Here is a 22,712-nt window from a genome sequence, read left to right on the forward strand (position 1 = left end):
CTGATAATTATACTCCCACATATCATAAACAGAATACATCTACTCATATTATGGAGGAACCAGCCTCATGTGATGGAGAAGACCTCACACACACTGATAATTATACACCCACAGACCATACACAGGATACATCTACTCATATTATGGAGGAACCAGCCTCATGTGATGGAGAAGACCTCACACACACTGATAATTATATACCCACAGGTCATACACCAGATACAGTACATCTGCTCACATTATAGAGGAACCAGCCTCATGTGATGGAGAAGACCTCACACACCCTGATAATTATACTCCCACAGACCATACACAGGATACATCTACTCATATTATGGAGGTACCAGCCTCATGTGATGGAGAAGACCTCACACACCCTGATAATTATACTCCCACAGGTCATACACAGGATACATCTACTCATATTATGGAGGAACCGGCCTCATGTGATGGAGAAGACCTCACACACCCTGATAATTATACACCCACAGGTCATACACAGGATACATCTACTCATATTATGGAGGAACCAGTCTCATGTGATGGAGGAGTAATATGACAACAGAGAAGCAGCGCTGGAGTTACAATGAAGAAACAATGGTTTGAATTTAATAAATTCTTTATGTAATATCACTGTTTTAAAATAACATACATACATATAACAAATATATAATAAATATAAATATAAAAAATCTCACTGGTGAGATGGATCACGGAACCACAAGGCCTTAACTGTTAAGAATTTCAGTCCAACTGGTAAGTGCACTTGACCATACTTTTTGTATCCAATAACTCTGCTGTATATGGGGAGGGGATGATGAATGGAAAGGGTCCTCTCTATTTGTACAGTATCCTGTTTGGTGCTGCTGGAGGAATCAGTGAAGACTCTGTCCAGTTTAGCCCTAATTGGATTTGGGCTCTCCCTGGAACCTTAAGATGGTAGATTGAGGCAATTTGAACCCAGGTGGGAAAAGTCCTCCTAAGTGTGACAAATGTATCCAATGTCACTTGATATGTGTAATCACACCTTGGGGGTGACCGCAGGTTCTCCTAGTGCAGTTAGGGGGAGGTGGCTAGAGTTTGGTATAGCTCACCTGGAGGAGGGTGTCAGCTGGTTACCCCGAACTCCTGATGTCGGTTGGAGATCAACTGCGGACCTGAATCGGTTGGAATGGAGGAAACACAGTCTCAACAGGTGGCTAAGGATGGCAAGGCTCACCTGGAGTTTTTTGTATCCGTGATGAGTCCCACACTGAATTGGTGGGTGCTGCGATGGTCCCCAAAAGCAGAGTGGGGTGTTTGGAAGTGGTTGTTGGTCCAATCCTGTGGGTGAGAAGGTCTACACCTGACGCGTTTCGCCACATGCTGTGGCTTTTTCAAAGGTGCCTTCCGGTATGGTAGCTGGTGGTATATATACCCACAGCAATAACTTACCAATTGGTGTTCAATTAAGACAATCAACTCTAAAAATCACAATAATGTATTAACTACAGTGAATAGGAGACAAGCACATTAACAGAATATAAATATTATCACTAATTTATTATTTGGTACTTGTGTATTATCACGGCTCCTCCAATATTAAGTTGCAAGATTTTTCATCGCATGCCATACACCCGATGCACTGCGATGCTATGTAAGCCCCCTATACGATGTTAAATTGTATAAGCATGAACGTGAACCCGAAGCGTGGCGAGCGGCGGCGGTACGCGTCCTCCGACCTTTTCATACCCCCACTATCCACGTCGGCTTGGAGTTGATTTTATATAGTGTGGCGAGCCACCGAGCCCGAAGCGTGGCAAGCGCAGCTAGCCCCGTGAGGGGACGAGTAATACCTGTGAAGATATGCGCGTCCGCTCACCACGCTTCGGGCTCGGTGGCTCGCTGCGCTCTACACACTATATAAACTCAACTCCTCGCCGACGTGGATAGTGGGGGTATGAAAAGGTTGGAGGATGCGTACCGCCGCCCCTCACGGGCTCGCTGCGCTTGCCACGCTTCGGATTCACGTTCATACTGGGGGTGGTGTGTGGGTGCTTTTAACATTGTAAGCACCCATTAGGGTGCTTATACAAGTTATAATCGCATCCCATCGCATTGTATGGCATTGTATGCCATATACAATGCCATACAATTTTAACATTGTATGACATTGGGGAACATCTCGTCGCATCGCATCGTATACCGTCGCATGCCTTATGGTCTGCGATGCGATGGGCGCCGTGATAATACACAAGTACCTATTATTTTTATCACACATTTAATAATAAAACATAAAAAAACGCTGTATAGTATATACATATATAAGCATGACATATATAAGCAGGTCTTAGAATAAATATTTCCTAAAATGAAACCAACATTTACATGTAGAGAAGTGTAGAAAGATAAGGTTCCAATGTGTTTCAGGGCTGTGTGTGGCTTACAGCATTGTTTATTACATTCAGGTGTATGTGTTTGAGTAATTAGCAGACCCAGGCGTCCGCTCTCATACGGTATCTCTAGGGGTGGTCTGGAGCTTTTTGGTACAAAATGCACTGTGCGTTCGCCTATCGAGGCGGTTGTGGCACCGTGCATTTTGTGTGCACACCCCTGTGTACGCCCATGTTTACGCCCAGTTTTCCTCATTATTCCGGCTACACCCATAAAAACGCCCACATGCCGCCCACAATGACCGTGTTCTTGCGGACAGGTTTTTTCGCATGGAGAGACCCGTCCGTAAGCTGTGTGCGGTTGCATGTGCAGATGAAAAAAAAACCTGATTCGCCCGTATACGGTCCCACCGTACCAAACAGAATAACCCCCTTAGTGCTGTTCCCACAAGGTGTAGTTAACACTATATCAACACGCACTTGCAGTATTGTGCTAAATACAGGTTTTCCCTGCATATATGTCCCTTTAGTGCTGTATGACACAGTACATCCTTTGATACTTCTAGAGATATAAAAGAGAAGTCCCACACATTGTTGCAAAACGATATTGCCACATTCCTATTACGGAAATGATTTGAGCAACCTACTGATACTTTGTGACTTCTGAAAGTAATTTAAAGGGGCAGTTTATCTTCTCACTGCATGAAATAATCGACATGGGTCGACACTTGTGTTGACTTTTTCTAAAACACTCTCCTTTTCTGCAAAAATAAGCAGACATTCATGCATTGACACAACTGCAGCAAACAATTATTGTGCTACATCAATTTAACAAATGAGGGCATTTCCCACTGCACTATCATACTGGATACGGCCAGCGGATATTCAGATATGGCACTATATACAGCCCCGTGCACCTTTACACTGGGGGACCCAGCCAAGAAGACACTACTATATTAAACACTTTATATAATTATACAAGTGTCAGCAGTTAATACCTGTATACAGCTGTACTGAGATAGTCAAAATTGTGTGAAGTCAGTGAGCCACCGTTTTTTAAACACATCATATTCATGTTGTCTTGTTTTTATATTTCGCTATCTTAAATTACGTTAATAAAAGTTAACTTTTACTCGTGTGAGTCAATGTAGGTGCACCGCACCGGGAAATCCTTTTCCTTCTTCTCTATATGTACAATTTATTATACACCCTCTGTAGAACCAAAATAAGGAACATACTTGGTCCTCACTGTTCATTAGGGGGTCCACCCGTCATCCTCCAAATTAATGAGGGTCCTGTGCGAATAACGAATCCCGTTGTGTCTACATATTCATGTGTGAGCACATTTCGGGAAACACATGCGCCCTTCACGGAGAACAGGTCGCAAAATCAGGACACAGCGCCCCATAGTGAGGGTAAGGTGCCCAGACACAGTAAGATTTTTAATAATGATCCGGCCATTTCCGACCAATCGGGCACCCGCACTGGATGACGATCCAGTGCGGGTGCCCGCGAGGCGTTCATCGAGCCCGCTGATCTCTTCATCAGGCGGGAAGGTGAACAATCTGTTGTGTTGGATTTGGCCATGTTGTGCCATGTGTAGGCATGATAACCGGTGTGGCAGCGGCATCTCTCGCACCACCCGCCGCACCCCTGCTGCTGGCTGACAGAGAGAGAGGACAGTGGTGGACAGGAGATTTCAAATGACTGAGCGGCTGCTGATTGGCTGGGACCAGCCTTCTCTCACGCATGGTCACCTCTATAGTGCATCCAAGATGGCCGCTTTGCCCCGAGCTCTTGGACAGGCCCTGGTTTCCCAAATACAGGGGAAACAAAAGCGCCGGGCTCCAGGTATGGGTCATAGAGTTGACCCAATTAATGTCGATAGGTCGACCACTATTGGTCAACAGGCCTAGGTCGACACCGTAAAAAAATATACAGGGCTTGGATCGAAAAGGTCAACACAAGCAATCGGACAAAAATGGAAAAGATCGACATGAAAATGGTCGACATGACTTTTTAACGTTTTTGTTGTCTATGTCGACCGTTTTCATGTTGACCTATTGTATGTGTCAACTTTTTGACCATGTGGACCTATGGGGATCAGGGTAATGCAACAGCCGGGGGACACTTATTATATCATGTCCCTGTCGGGTCTGGTCAGCCCTGGCTGGGGTCCCTGGGGCAGCGGATCCCCCCCCCCCCCCCCCAGTAAAGGGGTGCCCTCCCCCTGGCTATCTATGGCACTGCTGGGTGATGGGTGCCAGGTTTATATTGGTTGTGCTGTGGAACTCAAAGTCCCAGAAAGCCTCCCCCGGCATGCAGGGACTAGGAGAACCACAAGTCCCTGCAGGTGGGGCATTACAGGGCCCGCTGGGACCTGTAGTTCCACAGCGGTATCAATACTCAAATACACACAGCATGAAAAGTACAACTTTAATAGCATACATGCACACACCATACATACATACATACATACATACATGCACATACTCACCTGCCCTGACATGTAGGTTCGGTCCTCTTGTCCTGTAGAATCCACTGTGGGGACGTAAGTCAATGGACCTCTGCTCAGCCAATCAGGAGCGAGCGCTATAGGTGTTTCGTGCCTGATAGGCTGTTTGCATCTCCATAGACACCCATGTTAAGAGTTTAACATAGGCTCATATGGTGAGAACCGGCAAATTACAGGGGAAACAAAAGAACGTCTGTTGTGCGGCGCACAAGAAATGAACTTATAAAAATAACCTTTATTATTACATTATTTTTTAAAAGTTTAAGCAAATTTAAAAAAAAAATAAACTAAACATACAACATGTAAGGACTAATAACATTCCTGACGCTGCGGGGGTTAGCAGATGATCTTTTGGTGTGTACGGTGTGTTCACTGTAGGATAATTGATGCAATAGCACTTGTAACAACAAGTAATATTGTAAGCTGACACAGTATTCATTTGCAACGTTCTAAAGGTGCCCACACACTAGAACGATTTTTGGACCGATTGGCCGATTTCCGATAATCGGCCGATGTATCGTCCGATGTTTACCGATAATCGGTCGAAAATCGGCTGATTTTGGTCCGATGCGCGCTCCCGTGGATCTTTAGCTGAATCTTCTGATCTTACGTGCTTCACAAAAGATCAGAAGATTTAACCAAAGATCCATAGGAACGCACACGGGATCTTGAGAAAAATCTTTGGTAAAGATGTGCGCTTGCCTGAAATCTTATGTCCAGGACGGAAAAAGTTTTCAAGGCTAATTTATGCGCACATCTTACGATCGCAGATCTTTCTAGTGTGTGGGCACCTTTAGAGGTTGATTATCTCTCTCTCTCTCTGGGCCAGATGTATCAAACTTCAAAAAGCGGTAAAAGTGGCGAGTGATAAACAACCAGCTAATCAGCCCCCCCCATTTTTCAAACCCAGCCTGTAACATGACCGTTAGGGGCTGGTTGTTTATCACTGTCCACTTTATCCCTAAGCTTGATACATGTGGCCCTGTATACTTTGTTTCTCCCCAAGGCCCCGTTACTGCTGCGGGCGTATCTCTGGAGATAGGGTGTTCTGTGCCTGTAGGTCAGGGATGGGAATGTGCTGCTTATAGGGATCACCTTTGTACCGCAGCTGCCATGTCAGCACCTGCACGGTATATGTATGTCATACAGGACTCTGGGGCCGATTCAGAACCATTTGTGATGGGCCGAATTCCCCCAGAATACTGGCAAGTTGCGGCAGCTAGATCTATTTTGCATACGGGGCCAAAACCATTTGATGGTCACCGACAAACGAGGGATTTTTAACCCGTTCGCAAATGTAAGTCTTGACTGACCTAGACTTAAGGCGTCCGAGAATGGGGCATCTGACGTCCTGTGTCATCAGCCCCCCACCACCAAAGGGCAGGTGCCCTCCTCTGTTCACATGGGGACGACCAGCGGTTTCCTGGGTGCGCTCACTGTTTTTTTGTGGGTACGCCCAGGAAACGCAGGGAGCTCGCATACAAACACCCCCACGCCCGCCTCCATCCTGCCCACGCTGTGCGTACGTCACGGAGACAATGGGCCTTATTCTAGTTCACTCTTTCTGACAAAATCCTTCTTAGATGGACAAAACCATGTGCACTGCAGGTGGGGCAGATGTTACTTGTGCAGAGAGAATTAGATTTGGGTGGTGTTTTACTTCAAAGTGAGATCTATATTGCAGTGTAAAAATAAAGCAGTCATTATTTACCCTGCACAGAAACAAAATAACTCACCCAAATCTAACTCTCTCCGCACAAGTTACATCTGCCCCACCTGCAGTGCACATGGTTTTGTCCATCTAAGAAGGATTTTGTCAGAAAGAGTGAACTAGAATAAGGCCCTATGTAAGTCGGCAAAGGCGCCCGCACAGCAGCCCTATGAGAATATGGGCATGCACAGAGTGTAAACATTGGTCCCGTTATGAATTTGCCAAGGACTGTACAGAGCAGAATGACCCCCCCCCCCCCCCCCAGATGTCAATGATCCAATACAGGCACCTGGGATGTATGTATGTAGAAGCTGTATCGCATAACACCACAGCCAGCCCAGACCTTGCACCTTGGATCGCCATGTAACGGGCTTGTGTAACTGCTGCATTGTATAATGGAGGCCGCAGAGATCAGTACAAGGCTGTAAAAGTTAATATTTGTTAATCAGCCATAGTCTTCTGACGGGCACCTTTATAACAGGCGCCTGACTGGAGACTGCCTGTCAGCAATATATAATACGTGCCCCCCTTTACATTGTGTTCTGTGAAATGCAGCATAAGGACAGCACTCGTTAAAGTGCTTCAGTGATGAGCTAATTCATCCATGGAGGTGTTCACACAAAATGGCCGCCATGTTTTCTGCAGTCAAGATGGCAGATGTAACCTGGAAATGGGCCTTTGTTTCTACTCTGACTTCCAGGGTAGAGTTTTTGCTAAACTCCGCATGTTGAAGCCTGCTGGGGCAGCATTCCAGGAGAGCCCCCTGCCTGCCAGGCCTGGTTCGGGCCTAGGTGCAGAAACACCCAGGGCATCTGACTCTCTGGTCCCTGTAACCTCTGAGATGGATCCTGGAACCTGGGGCTTCTCAGGCCGGCAGTCCTTCCACTACAAATGCCAGAGGGGGCTGAGGTACAGGTGGCCGATTTGTTATCCCAAGGTGGAGGCTCTGCCTCCCGATCGCGCACAGAGAGAGCCGCTGGGCTCGCGGCTGGTCTGGTGGCTCTCTCTGTGCTCCAATCGGGTCCTGCAAGCCAGGACAGACAGCGCACGCCCGTGCGAGCCCGGTGCGTGCAGCCTGCAGGTGCTGAGGTCATGTGACGTCAGCACCGCCCGCCCCGAGCATGCATCGAGCCGTATGTGTTCCCAGGCGTGCGCCCAGCATTTTCGTGGTCTACACTCAGATGGTCGACACGGGCAAAATGTTGACATATATTATGTCAACATGGGCAAAAGGTCCACATGAATTTTCATGGTTTTTTTTGTGTCTCTGTCGACATAGATTGACAGGAACACGGTATAAGTGTACGGCGTCACCTCACCTACGCTCAGCACACTGTTATATGCCCACTGAGGATAGTAAAGAACTAATTTGGTCTAAAAATTCCACGAAAAACTCACGTCAACCTTTTGAGTGTCGACCATGTAAATGTAGACCTCAAGCTTGTGTCAACCTTCTGTCACTGTCAGCCTAGAGTATGTCGACAATTGTTAGTTGTTGACCCAGTCACTCTGATATGCAGGCATAGACATCCTGGACTCACAGTAGTGGTGGTGGTGGGGGGGGGGGGGGGGGGGAGTATTTCATGCCCTACCATCCACTAGGGCATGGTAGGAGAATAAAATAGTGTGCCCGAAGCATGGCGAGGGGACGCGGTGCTGTGACCGGACGCCTGCCCTTACGCTCTGGCTACGCCCTTCGGGTCCACAGATAGCGGTTCCTGGTCTCCCGGGACATGGCCAATAGGGGATTCCCTGTTACCGTCAGTAACCGCCTGTTACTGACTCCGCCCACTACGCAGTGGGCGGGGTTATCACTGCCACCACCAGACTCCTAATACGTGGCGTCTGGAACCACGGTTACCTCCTCAGGCCCAAGCGCTGCACCTGAGTACTACCTGCTGTAGGGTGTGCGCCGACACGCCGCTGACACCCCCTCGGCTGGCGTCGCTTGGTTCCCCACTGGTCACGGACCAGACCTCTGCTTTGGTAGCTGGCAGGGCAGAGACTGGGAGGACGCTGGATACTGGTACCCAGAACGGAATTATTGCAGTAATTCTGTTGGTCGCAAGATGAAAGCAGTTGTCTTGAGGCAATAGATGATTTATTTGCTCAAAGTAGAATCTCTTAAAAGAGCCCTCTCCTAGGTCCCTAGGAGGTACAGCATACAGGTAATGTTACAGCATTCAGATCAGGTAGATGTACAAATAACACAGGGCTGAGCCCTCCTTTTATGCTACTCCAACACACAGTACTGCAGGGGGTAAGCCCACCCTGTGGTCTTCAACCAATCACCTTAAGTGCATGAGACGTGCAGGCGCTGGGCACATGCACAGTCAGCATTGTCCCTATGGACAGAGGGGAGTGGTTACTCCTCTGAGCCACAGCCCACCTGGGGGGGGCAGATTCCTCGCAGGTGCCGGGCAGTCTGGCCAGGGGGGATGGTTCCCTCCAAAACCTACTTCCATGATTTGGTCAGGGGACCAGCTGAACACCTCTGGCCCAGATGTGAGCTCCAGAGATGGGCAGCCCTGATCCCCTGCCAGGGTCTCCTGCCCGCCGACGGAGAGCCCCATGGAGCTCCAAGGAACCACTCAGCTTGTTAGAAAGCAGAGGTCCCCTGCTACCATCCCAGCAGCTCCAAGCCTGGAGGCTGCCTGGGAAAGTATTCCGTTTTTGGGATAAAGGGCCTTATTCTAGTTCACTCTTTCTGACAAAATCCTTCTTAGATGGACAAAACCATGTGCACTGCAGGTGGGGCAGATGTAACGTGCAGAGAGAATTAGATTTGGGTGGGGTTTTACTTCAAAGTGAGATCTATATTGCAGTGTAAAAAATAAATTAGCCAGTATTTACCCTGCACAGAAACAAAATAACTCACCCAAATCTAATCTCTCTGCACATTTTACATCTGCCCCACCTGCAATCAGGGGCGGGCTGGGCCGGGGGAAGGGTGCCATGTGGCCCCCGGGCCGCTTAGCCAGTCACTGGCTGCGGGCCGTGCTGGTCACCATCCACCTCCTCCAGGCACAGGCAGCCCTCCTGCGCTGGCCGCGGCTTCCAGAACACGGCCGCGGCTACAGGAAGATGGCTGGCAGCCATGCTCTGGAAGCCGCGGCCCTGTTCTGGAAGCCGCGGCCATGCTCTGGAAGCCGCGGCCAGCGCAGGAGGGCTGCCTGGAGGAGGTGGATGGTGATCCAGTGCGGCCCGCAGCCAGTGACTGGCTAAGCGGCCCGGGGGCCACATGGCACCCTTCCCCCCGGCCCAGCCCGCCACTGATTGCAGGTGGGGCAGATGTAAAATGTGCAGAGAGATTAGATTTGGGTGAGTTATTTTGTTTCTGTGCAGGGTAAATACTGGCTGCTTTATTTTTTACACTGCAATATAGATCTCACTTTGAAGTAAAACCCCACCCAAATCTAACTCTAGATTTAGAAAGAGTGAACTAGAATAAGGCCCAAAGTTTGGAGTGTGATCCAGCAGCTCACACAGACCCTGGATCCCCTGGGGACACACACATACAGTAAGTGCATTTTACATTCCAATATCTCTCATATACAGTGTACACTTTATACAATGTGGGTGGTGTGTTTATACAGTGTGCCCAGTGCTCAGCACTGAGCTCCTTAACCCTGCAGCTCAGGAAAGCCATCCTCATACCTCACAACTTTCTGTGCGCCTGACCCGGGACACAGCTGTTGCGCGCCGCTGGCGCGTCAAAATTTTCGGGGGGGGGACCGGAAGCCAGACCTCCAGCGCCGGCCACGCTACCCTGGATGGAAGGGGGTGCCCAGAGGGTGTCCGCGACCGCCAGTGGGGGACGGGGCGGTCGCGGTGAGCCTTTGAATTTGTCGCCAAGCGCCCTTTGTTTGTCCGGCGGCCGGGGCTGAAGGGGTTAACCCTTTCAGTCCCGCAGCCGCCATTGTCCGTGTGCCGGAGCCTCCGGCCACAGGTGCACTTAAAACTGTGCCCATGTTGATTGTGTTAACATTCAGGTAATAAACAGTGAAAAACCCCATGTTGACCTTTGGGCTGTCGACCTAACCCATGTCGACCTAGAACCCTGTCGACTTTCCAGTATGTCGACCCAACGGTGTCATCCTAATGACTGTCGACCAACATTTGGTCGACCCAATGATCCCATTTCATTGAAACTCAGGGACGTTGTCTGGCTTTCTGAAACCTCAAGATAAGAATTGCCAATAATCATGGCTACCGACAGGAGGCTTGTCCACGGGAAGAGGAGACCATTTCTGGTGAGGTGTCCTTTCAACAAAGAGGTATTTAATAGGCTGTTGAGTGCTTTGGCCATCCCTAGTCTTTAGGCACTTAGATACCCTGAGAAGGTTTATGGTGCCTTCAAGAGGTTGGGATTTTGGTGTGATCAAGCTGTTTTTAGTGGTTTGGTATTACACGTGGAATGAACGTGACAATCTTCATGAACGTCCTCCTTTGTGAAGAGGTAGTAGGAGATATCATGAGATTCAGAAGATAGAGTATGGAGAGGCATAGGTTGGTTGCGGTGGTAGGACCAGGCTCTGGTGTGGTTTGGAACCCCCTTAGTGGGTGACTGAGTTATGAAACATTTCCATCTACTGGTTTCTGTTCTTTGCTCCTTAGTAGGTTTTGATGGAGTCCGTATTTTTCTATTAGTGCTTGCGTATATGTCTCGTCATCCTGGTTGTTCCATATTGCTTGTTTTTAGTATGGTTATAATTTTTTGACTATGTTTTATATTGCGGTCAACGCATACTTTATGTGGTCTATCATTATGTTATGGTGGATAGAACAGATTTTGGTTTCTAATGGTGAAATAACCAATTTATGTTGGCCATAGACATAGGTCTATGGCATGTCTCTCCTTTCTGTATCCATACCTCTCTGTGTGTATATATATATATATATATATATATATATCTTTAAAGACACTGCCGCAGTCAGTTATCTTATTCTGAATGTGACAATAAATACTTTCCGAGCAGTTCCCTTATCTGTATGGGAGATAATACCAGTTTATGGTCCCTCTGAGGTATAAGGGATACAAGCAGTCAGTGTGTGTGGGATCTGCTGACAATGGGGCCAGCCTGGAGAGTTCTCCTCCTGAGTCTCCTCTCGCCCCTGAGCCATGGGGTCTCCTTGGCCGCAGACCAGGGCTTTATGGTGATTGCTGGGCCCTTACAGGGCAAAGCAATGCATTCTACTAATGAGGCAAGGCCAGAGGACATGTCCGGGTGTCATGAGAAGGTTCTACGTGACATGGAAGATCTGATACCAACCCTACAGAAGTATGGGGTCACCCACTACAAGGTAGAACTCGACTGGACCTCCCTGTCCCTCAGGGGAAGCCCCAAGGCTTGGGATGAGACACAAGTGGGCTGCTATAGGACCCTTCTCCAGACCCTAGCTACAGCCAGTATCAGGCCCATCCTGGTCCTAGAAGGAAGAGGCTTCCAGGGACTTCCTACAACCGGGACTGGAGAAGACCCAGCTGACCCCTATGTGGATTATGCTGACTTCGCCTTTCGCTCATTTGGGGACTTGGTCCATACCTGGATTTCCTTCAGCGTTTATACAGATAGTGGGACGGATGCACAGTCCCTGAAGGCCCTGCTGGATGCACATGAGAAGGTCTATGCTGTGTACCATGAGTCCTACTCTATCGGAGGTAAGTCTGTCCCACTGGGCTTGTTATAACTGTGCAATATACTCTTATACACTGTCCCATGGAGAAGGTGGTCCTGCCAGCAACTACACATAGTGTCCTTTAACCTTATAGCTCCTGTCCTACAGATCCTTAGTGTTACTAACATCTCCATAGCTCCTGTCCTACAGATCCTTAGTGTTACTAACATCTCCATAGCTCCTGTCCTACAGATCCTTAGTGTTACTAACATCTCCATAGCTCCTGTCCTACAGATCCTTAGTGTTACTAACATCTCCATAGCTCCTGTCCTACAGATCCTTAGTGTAACTAACATCTCCATAGCTCCTGTCCTACAGATCCTTAGTGTTACTAACATCTCCATAGCTCTGCAGCATAATGTGCTGTACAGCGTAACCCTGGCATCGGGCATCTTCTATGGGAAGTCATTATTAATCTTCTAGAGACTAATATTGGGGACATGGACTCACCCAATGTGTGTGATGGCCATACCTCAGTCCAGCTGTTGAGACCACCAATGTCTACATACTTAAAGTAATACAATTATATATATATATATCACATATGGGCAGTTGTACTAAGCCAGAGATACAGTGCCAGCCAATCAGCTGATAACTGCCCATTTACAGACTGGGTTTGAAAAATGACAGTTGGGAGCTGATACTTTATCTCCATATACGTTATACATATCGCTCCAAGGCTAAGTACATCTGACCCATAGCCAGTAACAATTCACCTGTGACCGGAAGTCATGTTAAATTCTTGCTTTGCCAGGTGGGAAGATGTCTGTGGCCCTGGGGCCGGCCCTCCTGGACAACTCTTTATTACTACGAGGACGTTTCCTGGTGAGGTGGGGGGTTATTTATGTGTGTTGGGGTATTGGTATCAGTAACTGTCATACATTATATATCACTTATATTTCAGGAATCGGTGGATTTCCTGGCGCTGAACATGGACTATAACTGCCAGAGTGCCCAGCAGCCGCAGATGTGGAGGACACGTCTGGTAGGTCCTTGGCTCTCAGACCGTGTTTGGGGGATATTCTCTGTGTGTTACCCAGGTGCTCAGCTACTGGCTAGGACACGCCCCTCCCTCATCTAATACCCCTTTCACACCAGCAAATGCAGGGACCCACCCGGGAATACAGTCCAGGAATCATGCCGGGGCATTCCCGGGTTGGCCCCTTTCACACCAGAAAAGTCCCTGCGTTTTCTGGGGTGTGAAGGGGGCAGGAAGGATGTGGGGAGGAGGCCATCAGGAGGCAGGCAGGCGGCAGGATGGCAGCAGAGGCGGGGACCTCGGTGCAGGCCGGGGATCCACACAGGTGGCGGGCGCCGATGACGGATGAGGGCTGCAGTGAGGGCGACAGAGAGCTAAATCATCTATATACGCTGCCTGTCGTGTCATCTGCGCCCACCGCCTGTGTGGATCCCCGTCTGACAGCACGCACCGAGGACCGGCAACCCGGGTAAGTAACCATACCCCTTTCACACCGGCCAGGACCCCGGGTTGAACTCGGGAACAATCCTGCTCCATAGCACGGTTGAAATCCCTGGAAATTTAGGCCCAACCCGGGATTTTAGGCTAATGTGAAAAGGGTATAACTCTCTGCACATGTTACATCTACCCCCCTGCAATGCAGCATAGTGTTACCCAGGTGCTAAGTTCATACTTGCCTACTTTTGAAAACTAATTTCAGGGAGATTATAGTTGCTAGTAGAATTTTGTACAGCGCCCCACTGAGGGGCATGTCATACCCCACCCAAAGGGCGTGTCTAGATTCATAAATGGAGAGATTGTGAAAAGTGATTGTGAACGTGGCAACTAGAATCGTGGGTGTGTACTGCTACATCTGAGAGGAATCTTTTAAAATTACTAATATCCAAATGTAGATGATCCCCAGAGCAGTTAGTAAGAGCTACTATACGTGGTAATGTGCTGGTAAATGGTGCTGATAATTCAATGTAAATGTATCTATCTCTCATTCCTCATTCCTTTTTCCCCCAAAAATGTAACAGTGTAATCTGGGCTAGGTGACATGAGGGAGATTGCTAGAATAATGAGGGAGATTTCTGCTATGTCAGGGAGTCTCCTGCAGAATGCAGGAAGGGAGGTAACTATGATCTAACAGTGTAATGGGGGCTAGTGTAATGAGGTAGTAATGAGGGAGATTGTTAGACTAATGAGGGAGAAAGGGAGATTGCTGCTATTTCAAGGAGTCTCCTGCAGAATGCAGGAAGGGAGGTAACTATGATCTAACAGTGTAATGGGGGCTAGTGTAATGAGGTAGTAATGAGGGAGATTGTTAGACTAATGAGGGAGAAAGGGAGATTGCTGCTATTTCAGGGAGTCTCCTGCAGAATGCAGGAGGGTAGGCAACTATGATGTATCAGTGTACTGTGGGCTAGGTGACATGAGGGAGATTGCTAGACTAATGAGGGAGAGAGGGAGATTGCTGCTATTTCAGGGAGTCTCCTGCAGAATGCAGGAGGGAAGGTAACTATGGTGTAACATTATAATGTGGGCTAGGTGACATGAGGGAGATTGCTAGACTAATGAGGGAGAGAGGGAGATTGCTGCTATGTCAGGGAGTCTCCTGCAGAATGCAGGAGGGGAGGTAACTATAATGTAACAGTGTAATGTGGGCTAGGTGAAATGAGGGGAATTGCTAGACTAATGAGGGAGAGAGGGAGATTGCTGCTATGTCAGGGAGTCTCCTGCAGAATGCAGGAGGGGAGGTAACTATGGTGTAACAGTGTAATGTGGGCTAGGTGACATGAGGGAGATTGGTAGACTAATGAGGGAGAGAGGGCGATTGCTCCTATATCAGGGAGTCTGCTGCAGAATGCAGGAGGGGAGGTAACTATGGTGTAACAGTATAATGTGGGCTAGGTGACATGAGGGAGATTGGTAGACTAATGAGGGAGAGAGGGAGATTGCTGCTATGTCAGGAAGTCTCCTGCAGAATGCAGGAGCGGAGGTAACTATGATGTAACAGTGTAATGTGGGCTAGGTGACATGCGGGAGATTGCTAGACTAATGAGGGAGAGAGGGAGATTGTTGCTATTTCAGGGAGTCTCCTACAGAATGCAGGATGGGAGGTAACTATGATGTAACAGTGTAATGTGGGCTAGGTGACATGCAGGAGATTGCTAGACTAATGAGGGAGAGAGGGAGATTGCTGCTATTTCAGGGAGTCTCCTGCAGAATGCAGGAGGGTAGGCAGCTATGGCTCAGTTACAGGCTGCTTCTGCATGTAACCCACACATACTGGGCAGCATTGTTCTCACACTGCAATGTAGCTGTGAGCTAGGACACACCCCTCCCACACCTTACTCTCTGTACATGTTACATCTACCCCCCTGCAGTGCAGCATGGTGTTACCCAGGTGCTCAGTTACAGGCTGCTTCTGTATGTAGCCCACACATGCTGGCCAGCTTTATTCTCACACTGGCCCTTATTCTGGTTGGTGCGGTCAGAGCCGCACACGGGGCTCCGACCGCACAAACCAAGGGCCGCCCACCCGACGGATCGCCACGGCCGTCCGTACACGGACGGCTGGCGATCCGCACAAAAATGGTGGAGGCTACGCCTCCACCATGGTGGGAGCTGCCCCCTGCCTTCGATGGTCGACGACCATCGAAGGCAGGCCCGCACGCCGCGGCAGCTCCCGCAAGCTCAGACCACACGGACAATCGTCCGTGTGGGAGCTTGAAAGGGGGCTGAAAGCTGACATCCGGCGACGTCAGCTTTCCGCCCCCATGTCATGGTAATGAGGGCGTCATGCCCTCATTACCATGCATACGCCCCGCGTTTGCATGGGAACGCCCATGAAACGCGGGGCGTACACATAGGGTAATGAGGGGCTGAAGCCCCTCACGCCCCTATACGCCCCCTTTGCGGCGGACGAAATCCGTCTGCGGCGAAGGGGGCTGCACATGCGCAGAATGACCTCTGCGCATGTGCAGAACAAAAACATCGGCGGTACGGCCGCACGCGGGCCGTACCGAGCCGAGTAGAATAAGGGCCTCTGTAATGTAGCTCTGAGCTAGGACATGCCCCTCCCACACCTAACTCTCTGCACATGTTACATCTGCCTCCTGCAATGCAGCATGGTGTTACCCAGGTGCTCAGTTACTGGCTGCTTCTGCATGTGGCCCACACATGCTGGACAGCTTTATCCTCACTCTGCAATGTAGCTGTGAGCTAGGACACGCCCCTCCCACACCTAACTCTCTGCACATGTTACATCTGCCCCCTGCAGTGCAGCATGGTGGTACCCAGGTGCTCAGTTACTGGCTGCTTCTGTATGTAGCCCACACATGCTGGACAGTGTTATTCTCATACTGCAATGTAGCTCTGAGCTAGGACACGCCCCTCCCACACCTAACTCTCTGCACATGTTACATCTGCCCCCTGCAGTGCAGCATGGTGGTACCCAGGTGCTCAGTTACTGGCTGATTCTGCATGTAGCCCACACATGCTGGACAGTGTTATTCTCATACTGCAATGTAGCTGTGAGCTAGGACATGCCCCTCCCACACCTAACTCTCTGCACATATTACATCTGCCCCCTGCAGTGCAGCATGGTGGTACCCAGGTGCTCAGTTACTGGCTGATTCTGCATGTAGCCCACACATGCTGGACAGTGTTATTCTCTTACTGCAATGTAGCTCTGAGCTAGGACACGCCCCTCCCACACCTAACTCTCTGCACATGTTACATCTGCCCCCTGCAGTGCAGCATGGTGGTACCCAGGTGCTCAGTTACTGGCTGATTCTGCATGTAGACCACACATGCTGGACAGTGTTATTCTCATACTGCAATGTAGCTCTGAGCTAGGACACGCCCCTCCCACACCTAACTCTCTGCACATGTTACATCTGCCCCCTGCAGTGCAGCATGGTGGTACCCAGGTGCTCAGTTACTGGCTGATTCTGCATGTAGCCCACACTTGCTGGGCAGTGTTATCCTCACACTGCAATGTAGCTCTGAGCTAGGACACGCCCCTCCCACACCTAACTCTCTGCACATGTTACATCTGCCCCCTGCAGTGCAGCATGGTGGTACCCAGGTGCTCAGTTACTGGCTGATTCTGCATGTAGCCCACACATGCTGGGCAGTGTTATTCTCATACTGCAATGTAGCTCTGAGCTAGGACACGCCCCTCCCACACCTAACTCTCTGCACAGTAGAGTATCTGACATTACAAGTCCTGCTTCTACATAGACCCCCATTCTCCTCAGAGGTAAAGGCATGCACAGAAAAGCTGTTTTTACTTCCACAGTTGTAAGCCAATCAAACTTCACGCAATGCATATGCCGGCCCCTGAGCATCCTCAGAACAGCAGATCAGGGGCTGGCTTATGTGGGTGGGGTCAGAGTCCTCATGGGTGGGGTTATGGCAAGATCAAGAGAACACAGGGATGTGTAAGATCCTGAATAGGGGGATAATATGATTTATCCGCTTTGGGTTATCTAGAACATGAAGAAGAGTCTGGAGGTTCTGATATTTAGCCTATCACTGACGGACTGCAACGCTCTATCCGAGGACAGGAAACCGCTGCTGGCGTATAACCTCACCGCAGGTAAGAGGGTGCCACGGCCTAAACGGATTGGGGGAGACAGTGACCACATGTTTCCTACAGACAGCGAATGTATTCTGTTCCTGAGACGCAGCCATCCATTCCCGTTACACTGCTCAGAGGCGTGAGGTGTGAGGCATGAGGCGTGAGGCGTGAGTATGGAAATTTACGGGATCTATATCACATGGGGTGTTGCTATGGGCAACCAATCAGATACTATTATCTTCTAGAAGGTAGTAAATAAATAAGTAGCAGATTCTGATTGATTCCCATGTGAAATACTCTAGAACTCCCAACTTAGTTAATTTCCCCCATTGTGGGTTGATACGACCCGGTTCAGTGGTAGACCCAATGCATGTCAGCCTGTCCTATGTCGACCTAATGACGTATACCGGCCGTGCAACCCCCCCTCCCCCATTCTCTTTACCATTCCCAATTCCAGATGGGCCAGCAAGTGACATGTTGGGACACATCCGTTGGGGGGGAGGGCCGCTGACTCTTGGCTCACTCAGCGGCTACCTGCTCTGGGCCCATGGTGTATACACATTGCTGCATCAGCAGTCTTAGCCAAAATCAAGAAATGAGCGGTCCAAATACTGCTAGTAAACAAAATAATCTCCTCCAACTCTGGTCTCCCCTCTGTGCAGCCCCCAGAATTCTCAGAACATCAAGAGAAAGATATCAAACGATTCCTTGTGATGTCCACATCTCATCGCTGTGTACAGACTCCAATATTGGACTCACCTCACTTCAGTGGGAGGCGTGCACGTACAGGTTTCTTTTTTTAACAAAAAAAGAAACCTTTAGCTCCTCCACTCTATGGTTATAACCGACACACTCTGGAGGTATCTCATTTAAGATGTAAACTCACCTCAAATACATCATAGATGTTCCTCAAATGGTTTCTTTTGGAATATGCACCCTTTCCACATAGGTCTTCTAACAAGATCAATTTATTCCAATACAAACTCCAGATAACACCAGAATAAGGTATTTTCACATAAAATAGTTCCCCCTTAGGTAGGTACAGTACACCAAGATGTCCTTCACCTTACCTGGGATGAGTGGAACTGGAACAGTTTTAGCCAGATGACAATTGGTAGGTGTATCTCAGTAGGGTATGATTCCTCTGTCCTGCCAATGTGTATTTGACTAGATGGTCCTTCCTCAGGTCCTTTCTCAGTGTGGTGGCACAACCCAAAGATGTGTGGTGGCATTATGTAGTAGGCAGGGGGCAGGAGATGATGACCAGTCTGACAGAAGGAAAAGCATATAACAATGTCTTTCTGCTGTACCACATGTGACATATACCACCGTTTTGTGCCCTTACAGCAATTGCCGACACAATGGCCACATTCCTCGGATATGATGTAACTGATTTACTGCCTGCGCCACCTGGTGGGAAGGGAAGGTAAGTGCGTGTCACATGTTACATGACAGTCTGATGATATGACGCGTAGTGTAGACTTCTGTAGGAAAGGTGAGACTATAAAGTGAGACAGAACGTTATTTATAGATTATCTCCTCATCTGCATAATTAGCTAAGTCATTTATCACCGCGGTCATGGTCCTTCCATAGATAGAAGCGGCTTCTGATAAGATGTCAAATCACGGTAAGTGCGGCTGTATGTATGTCGATGTAATGCGTCAGAGGCCGGCTTGGATTCTGGGCAGTGGCTAGTGTCGGGGAGTATTTCCCAGCCCACCGATTGCCTACAGTGGTCCCTCCTAAGGCTGGCGTATGCTTTGTCATGTCCCCTGTGGACAGGAAGATCATATTACATTACAGCTAGTTCAGATATGGCCTGAAGCGTTCATCGTCAGTTGGTCGGGGTGTACGGTGATGACATCAAGTCATGGAAACCGTTTGGCCATCATTGGATAGACTCCACCTAATATGTCCAGCAGAACTAAACTTTCATTAGAAAGTTATAACCCCAAAAATCTATCTAAATACAGAACTCTCCACCCAGACCAGCCATCAGTGGGAATGTTACACCATAGGAGTACTTCCATTGGCAAGATGGCCCACACATGATTTACACATAGCCCCTCCCATCTCAGACATGGCACAATGGGCGTGGCCAGTGCTACAGGATGGTGAGCCCCTCCCCTCGCAGTCATGGAACAATGGGCATGGCCAGTGCTACAGGAAGGATACCCCTCCCCTCTCAGACATGGAACAATGGGCATGGCCAGTACTACAGGACGGTGAGTCCCTCCCCTCTCAGACATGGAATGGGCATGGCCAGTGCTACAGGTAGAATACCCCTCCCCTCTCAGACATAGAACAATGGACATGGTCTTAGGAAGTAAAGAACTGTCTCATAAATATACTAGAAATAAAACAATTCCACTTGTTTTATCTTCATCCAATAGGACAACATATCAGAGTTTTCTCAGACATCACAAAGATGGTGGCTTCACATCATCAAAAGGAACTGAAAGCAAGGCATTGCTTATCACTTGAAGGTTCCAACTAGCTTGTGATTTTCCTGTCACGTCTCATACAAAAAGAGAAGAGGTTGTAGCGATCCTTCCAAGATGAACTTGGCTAGACACAGAAGAGTTGTTCATGGTGGATACTGCAGTCAGGAACTGAGGACTTGGTCATGGTACAACATGATCAGAGACAGGAGACCTTAACCTAAAAGATGATAGTTGATCTGGCAATGTAAAGCCAGTAGTTTCCGGTTTTAGTCTGCTGTCCTGTGCACCGATAGGTGGGCTGAGTCATGTGACTGGAGATGCTTGAGACTCGTTGGTCAGACTGGATCATGTGTTGTAATCCAAGGTGGCCACACCCATCAAGCAGAACGACAGAGAGTCTTTGTTTATAGATAGTGACAGAGTACTCAGATGCCATAAGAAGTGGGCAGGAAAGACAAGAATGGCTGTGAGGTGACACCACCAGACCAGAGACCCCGATGTGTTTCCGATAATAACATACTTGAGAGAACACCACCAGAGAAAGCTTGCACTGCCATGGAGTGTTTGGGAGGGGTATGGTATGAGTTTCTGACATTCAGAATTCTGACCGTCATTTCTCTGTCATTGGAATCCTGACTGTCAGGAGCCAGACAGGAGGGCGAGCGCATTCATGCCCCTTTCTGGCCTGCTGCTCTTGCCACACTGCTGGCTTCATTGGGGAACTGCGCTTGCCACATATTCTATTCTCCCTCTATGGGGGTCGTGGGAAAATAAGGGAAAATAGCCCCTTTAAGTTGGTATCCCGACTGTCGAGGCCCTGACAGTTGGGATTCCAAAGTCAGAGAATCAACCGCTGGAATCCCAACTGTCGGTGAATCATCCGGCCCCATTTGATAAGGAATAATCAGTAAGTACTCGCTTTAATATAGCCTTCAAACTGACATATAATTGGCTATGACTACAGAATAATCTGTCCATGTGTATTACAAGCTGTGCTGTTGATTGGTGTGTGTTGTCTCCTGTATTGTAGCTTGGAGAGACCAGCACCTTCATCCTCTCGCTCAGTCTACACCACCGTTTGGGAGAGATTTGCCGGTCAGACCCCAGCAGAGAGAGATTCCTTCTTACAGGATGAGTTTCCCACTGGTTTCCTGTGGGGCTCATCCTCTGCGGCTTTCAAAGTAGAAGGAGCTTGGTCTGAGGAGGGGAAAGGAGAGTCAATATGGGACGTGTTTGGACAACAAGGCCTCAGCGAGAACAACGCAACAGCAAACCTGGCTTGTGAAAGCTACCACAAGACGGACTATGACTTGTATCTCCTGAAGGCTTCGCAGTCCAATATCTATCACTTCTCCATCTCCTGGTCCAGGATATTCCCTACGGGGTGGAGATCCACAGTCAGCTCAGGGGGCGTGAGATACTACAACACTCTCATTAACAGGTTGATGGAAGAAAACATTACGCCAATGGTGACTTTGTACCACTGGGACTTACCTCAAGCCTTGCAGCAGGTCGGAGGTTGGCAGAACGAGAGCATAACGGACGTGTTTGCCGAATATGCGGATTTCTGCTTTAGCAGCTTTGGAGATCGGGTGAAACATTGGATAACATTCCACGAGCCCTGGGTCATTAGCTATGCCGGTTATGGCACCGGAGAACATGCGCCTGGGATTAAGGACCCCGGAGATGCCTCATTTAAGGTAACACACCTGAATGAGGTCCATTACCCCATATACACTAACATACACCAATCACTGGCTATTACCAATGCAATCACTTACACACGCTCAGTAAACCCTAACATAAACCCAAGACACAGAATGATAAGCCATCAGTTTCTAACGCCCCTTTGTCCAGAATGTACCCGAAGCTTGCAGTGGCCTCAAGGGCCTTTCAGACATATTAGAAGTTATATGCTATGTTATAATAAAGTCATTAATCCTCCATGGTTACATGTGCGAATAACGTGTGGTCAGTAAACTGACGTGTTCCCTTACCTACTGATAGGTCGTAAAGTTGCTGATATATCTCTTAGGTGCCAACAGGCCCCTTAGCTGATCATTGGCCCCTTAGAAGCTGACACGACACTTACCACCATTAAGAGTCACAGCAGGGAGGCTGAAGTCCTCTCCATTCTACCATAAATGAGCAGTAGGCCAAACACACTGTGCTTGTGCAATGTGTTTATGACCAACTCTACATGAGCACTTCTGTGTGGTCCTGCTATGAGGTCAGGTAATAATAATGGTACGGATGGTAGATGTCTGGCCAAATAAGAGGCTATCTCATTACTAAATTGTATGTGATGAGGATCTGGGGGACCTCCAACCCACCAGGGAAGGTCAGAGGGTCGCTGTCCGAATGGGCTTCCCCCATAAGACACATGATCATCCTTAGATGGTCTTAGATAATGGAGACAGGCTCTGAAGTGCCCCATAAAC

The 22,712-nt window shown here is 48.8% G+C and overlaps 2 protein-coding genes across 3 annotated transcripts in view; both read left to right on the forward strand.

Annotated features, from left to right (window-relative positions):
- Positions 1-22,712, forward strand: part of LOC146009858 (uncharacterized) — a 360,424-nt gene that overhangs the window by 260,892 nt on the left and 76,820 nt on the right. The window lies entirely within an intron of this gene.
- LOC146007359 (lactase/phlorizin hydrolase-like) overlaps positions 17,750-22,712 on the forward strand; it is a 62,312-nt gene continuing 57,349 nt past the window's right edge. Inside the window, exons 1-3 of the mRNA XM_083145708.1 lie at positions 17,750-17,844; positions 19,174-19,252; positions 21,302-21,971. Of these exons, the coding sequence (XP_083001834.1) occupies positions 19,188-19,252; positions 21,302-21,971 (735 nt within the window). The 5' untranslated portion in view covers positions 17,750-17,844; positions 19,174-19,187. The remainder of the gene's footprint in view (positions 17,845-19,173; positions 19,253-21,301; positions 21,972-22,712) is intronic.

Source organism: Crinia signifera, chromosome 6, assembly GCF_055691185.1.
Source record: "Crinia signifera chromosome 6, ASM5569118v1, whole genome shotgun sequence".
NCBI lineage: Eukaryota > Metazoa > Chordata > Amphibia > Anura > Myobatrachidae > Crinia > Crinia signifera.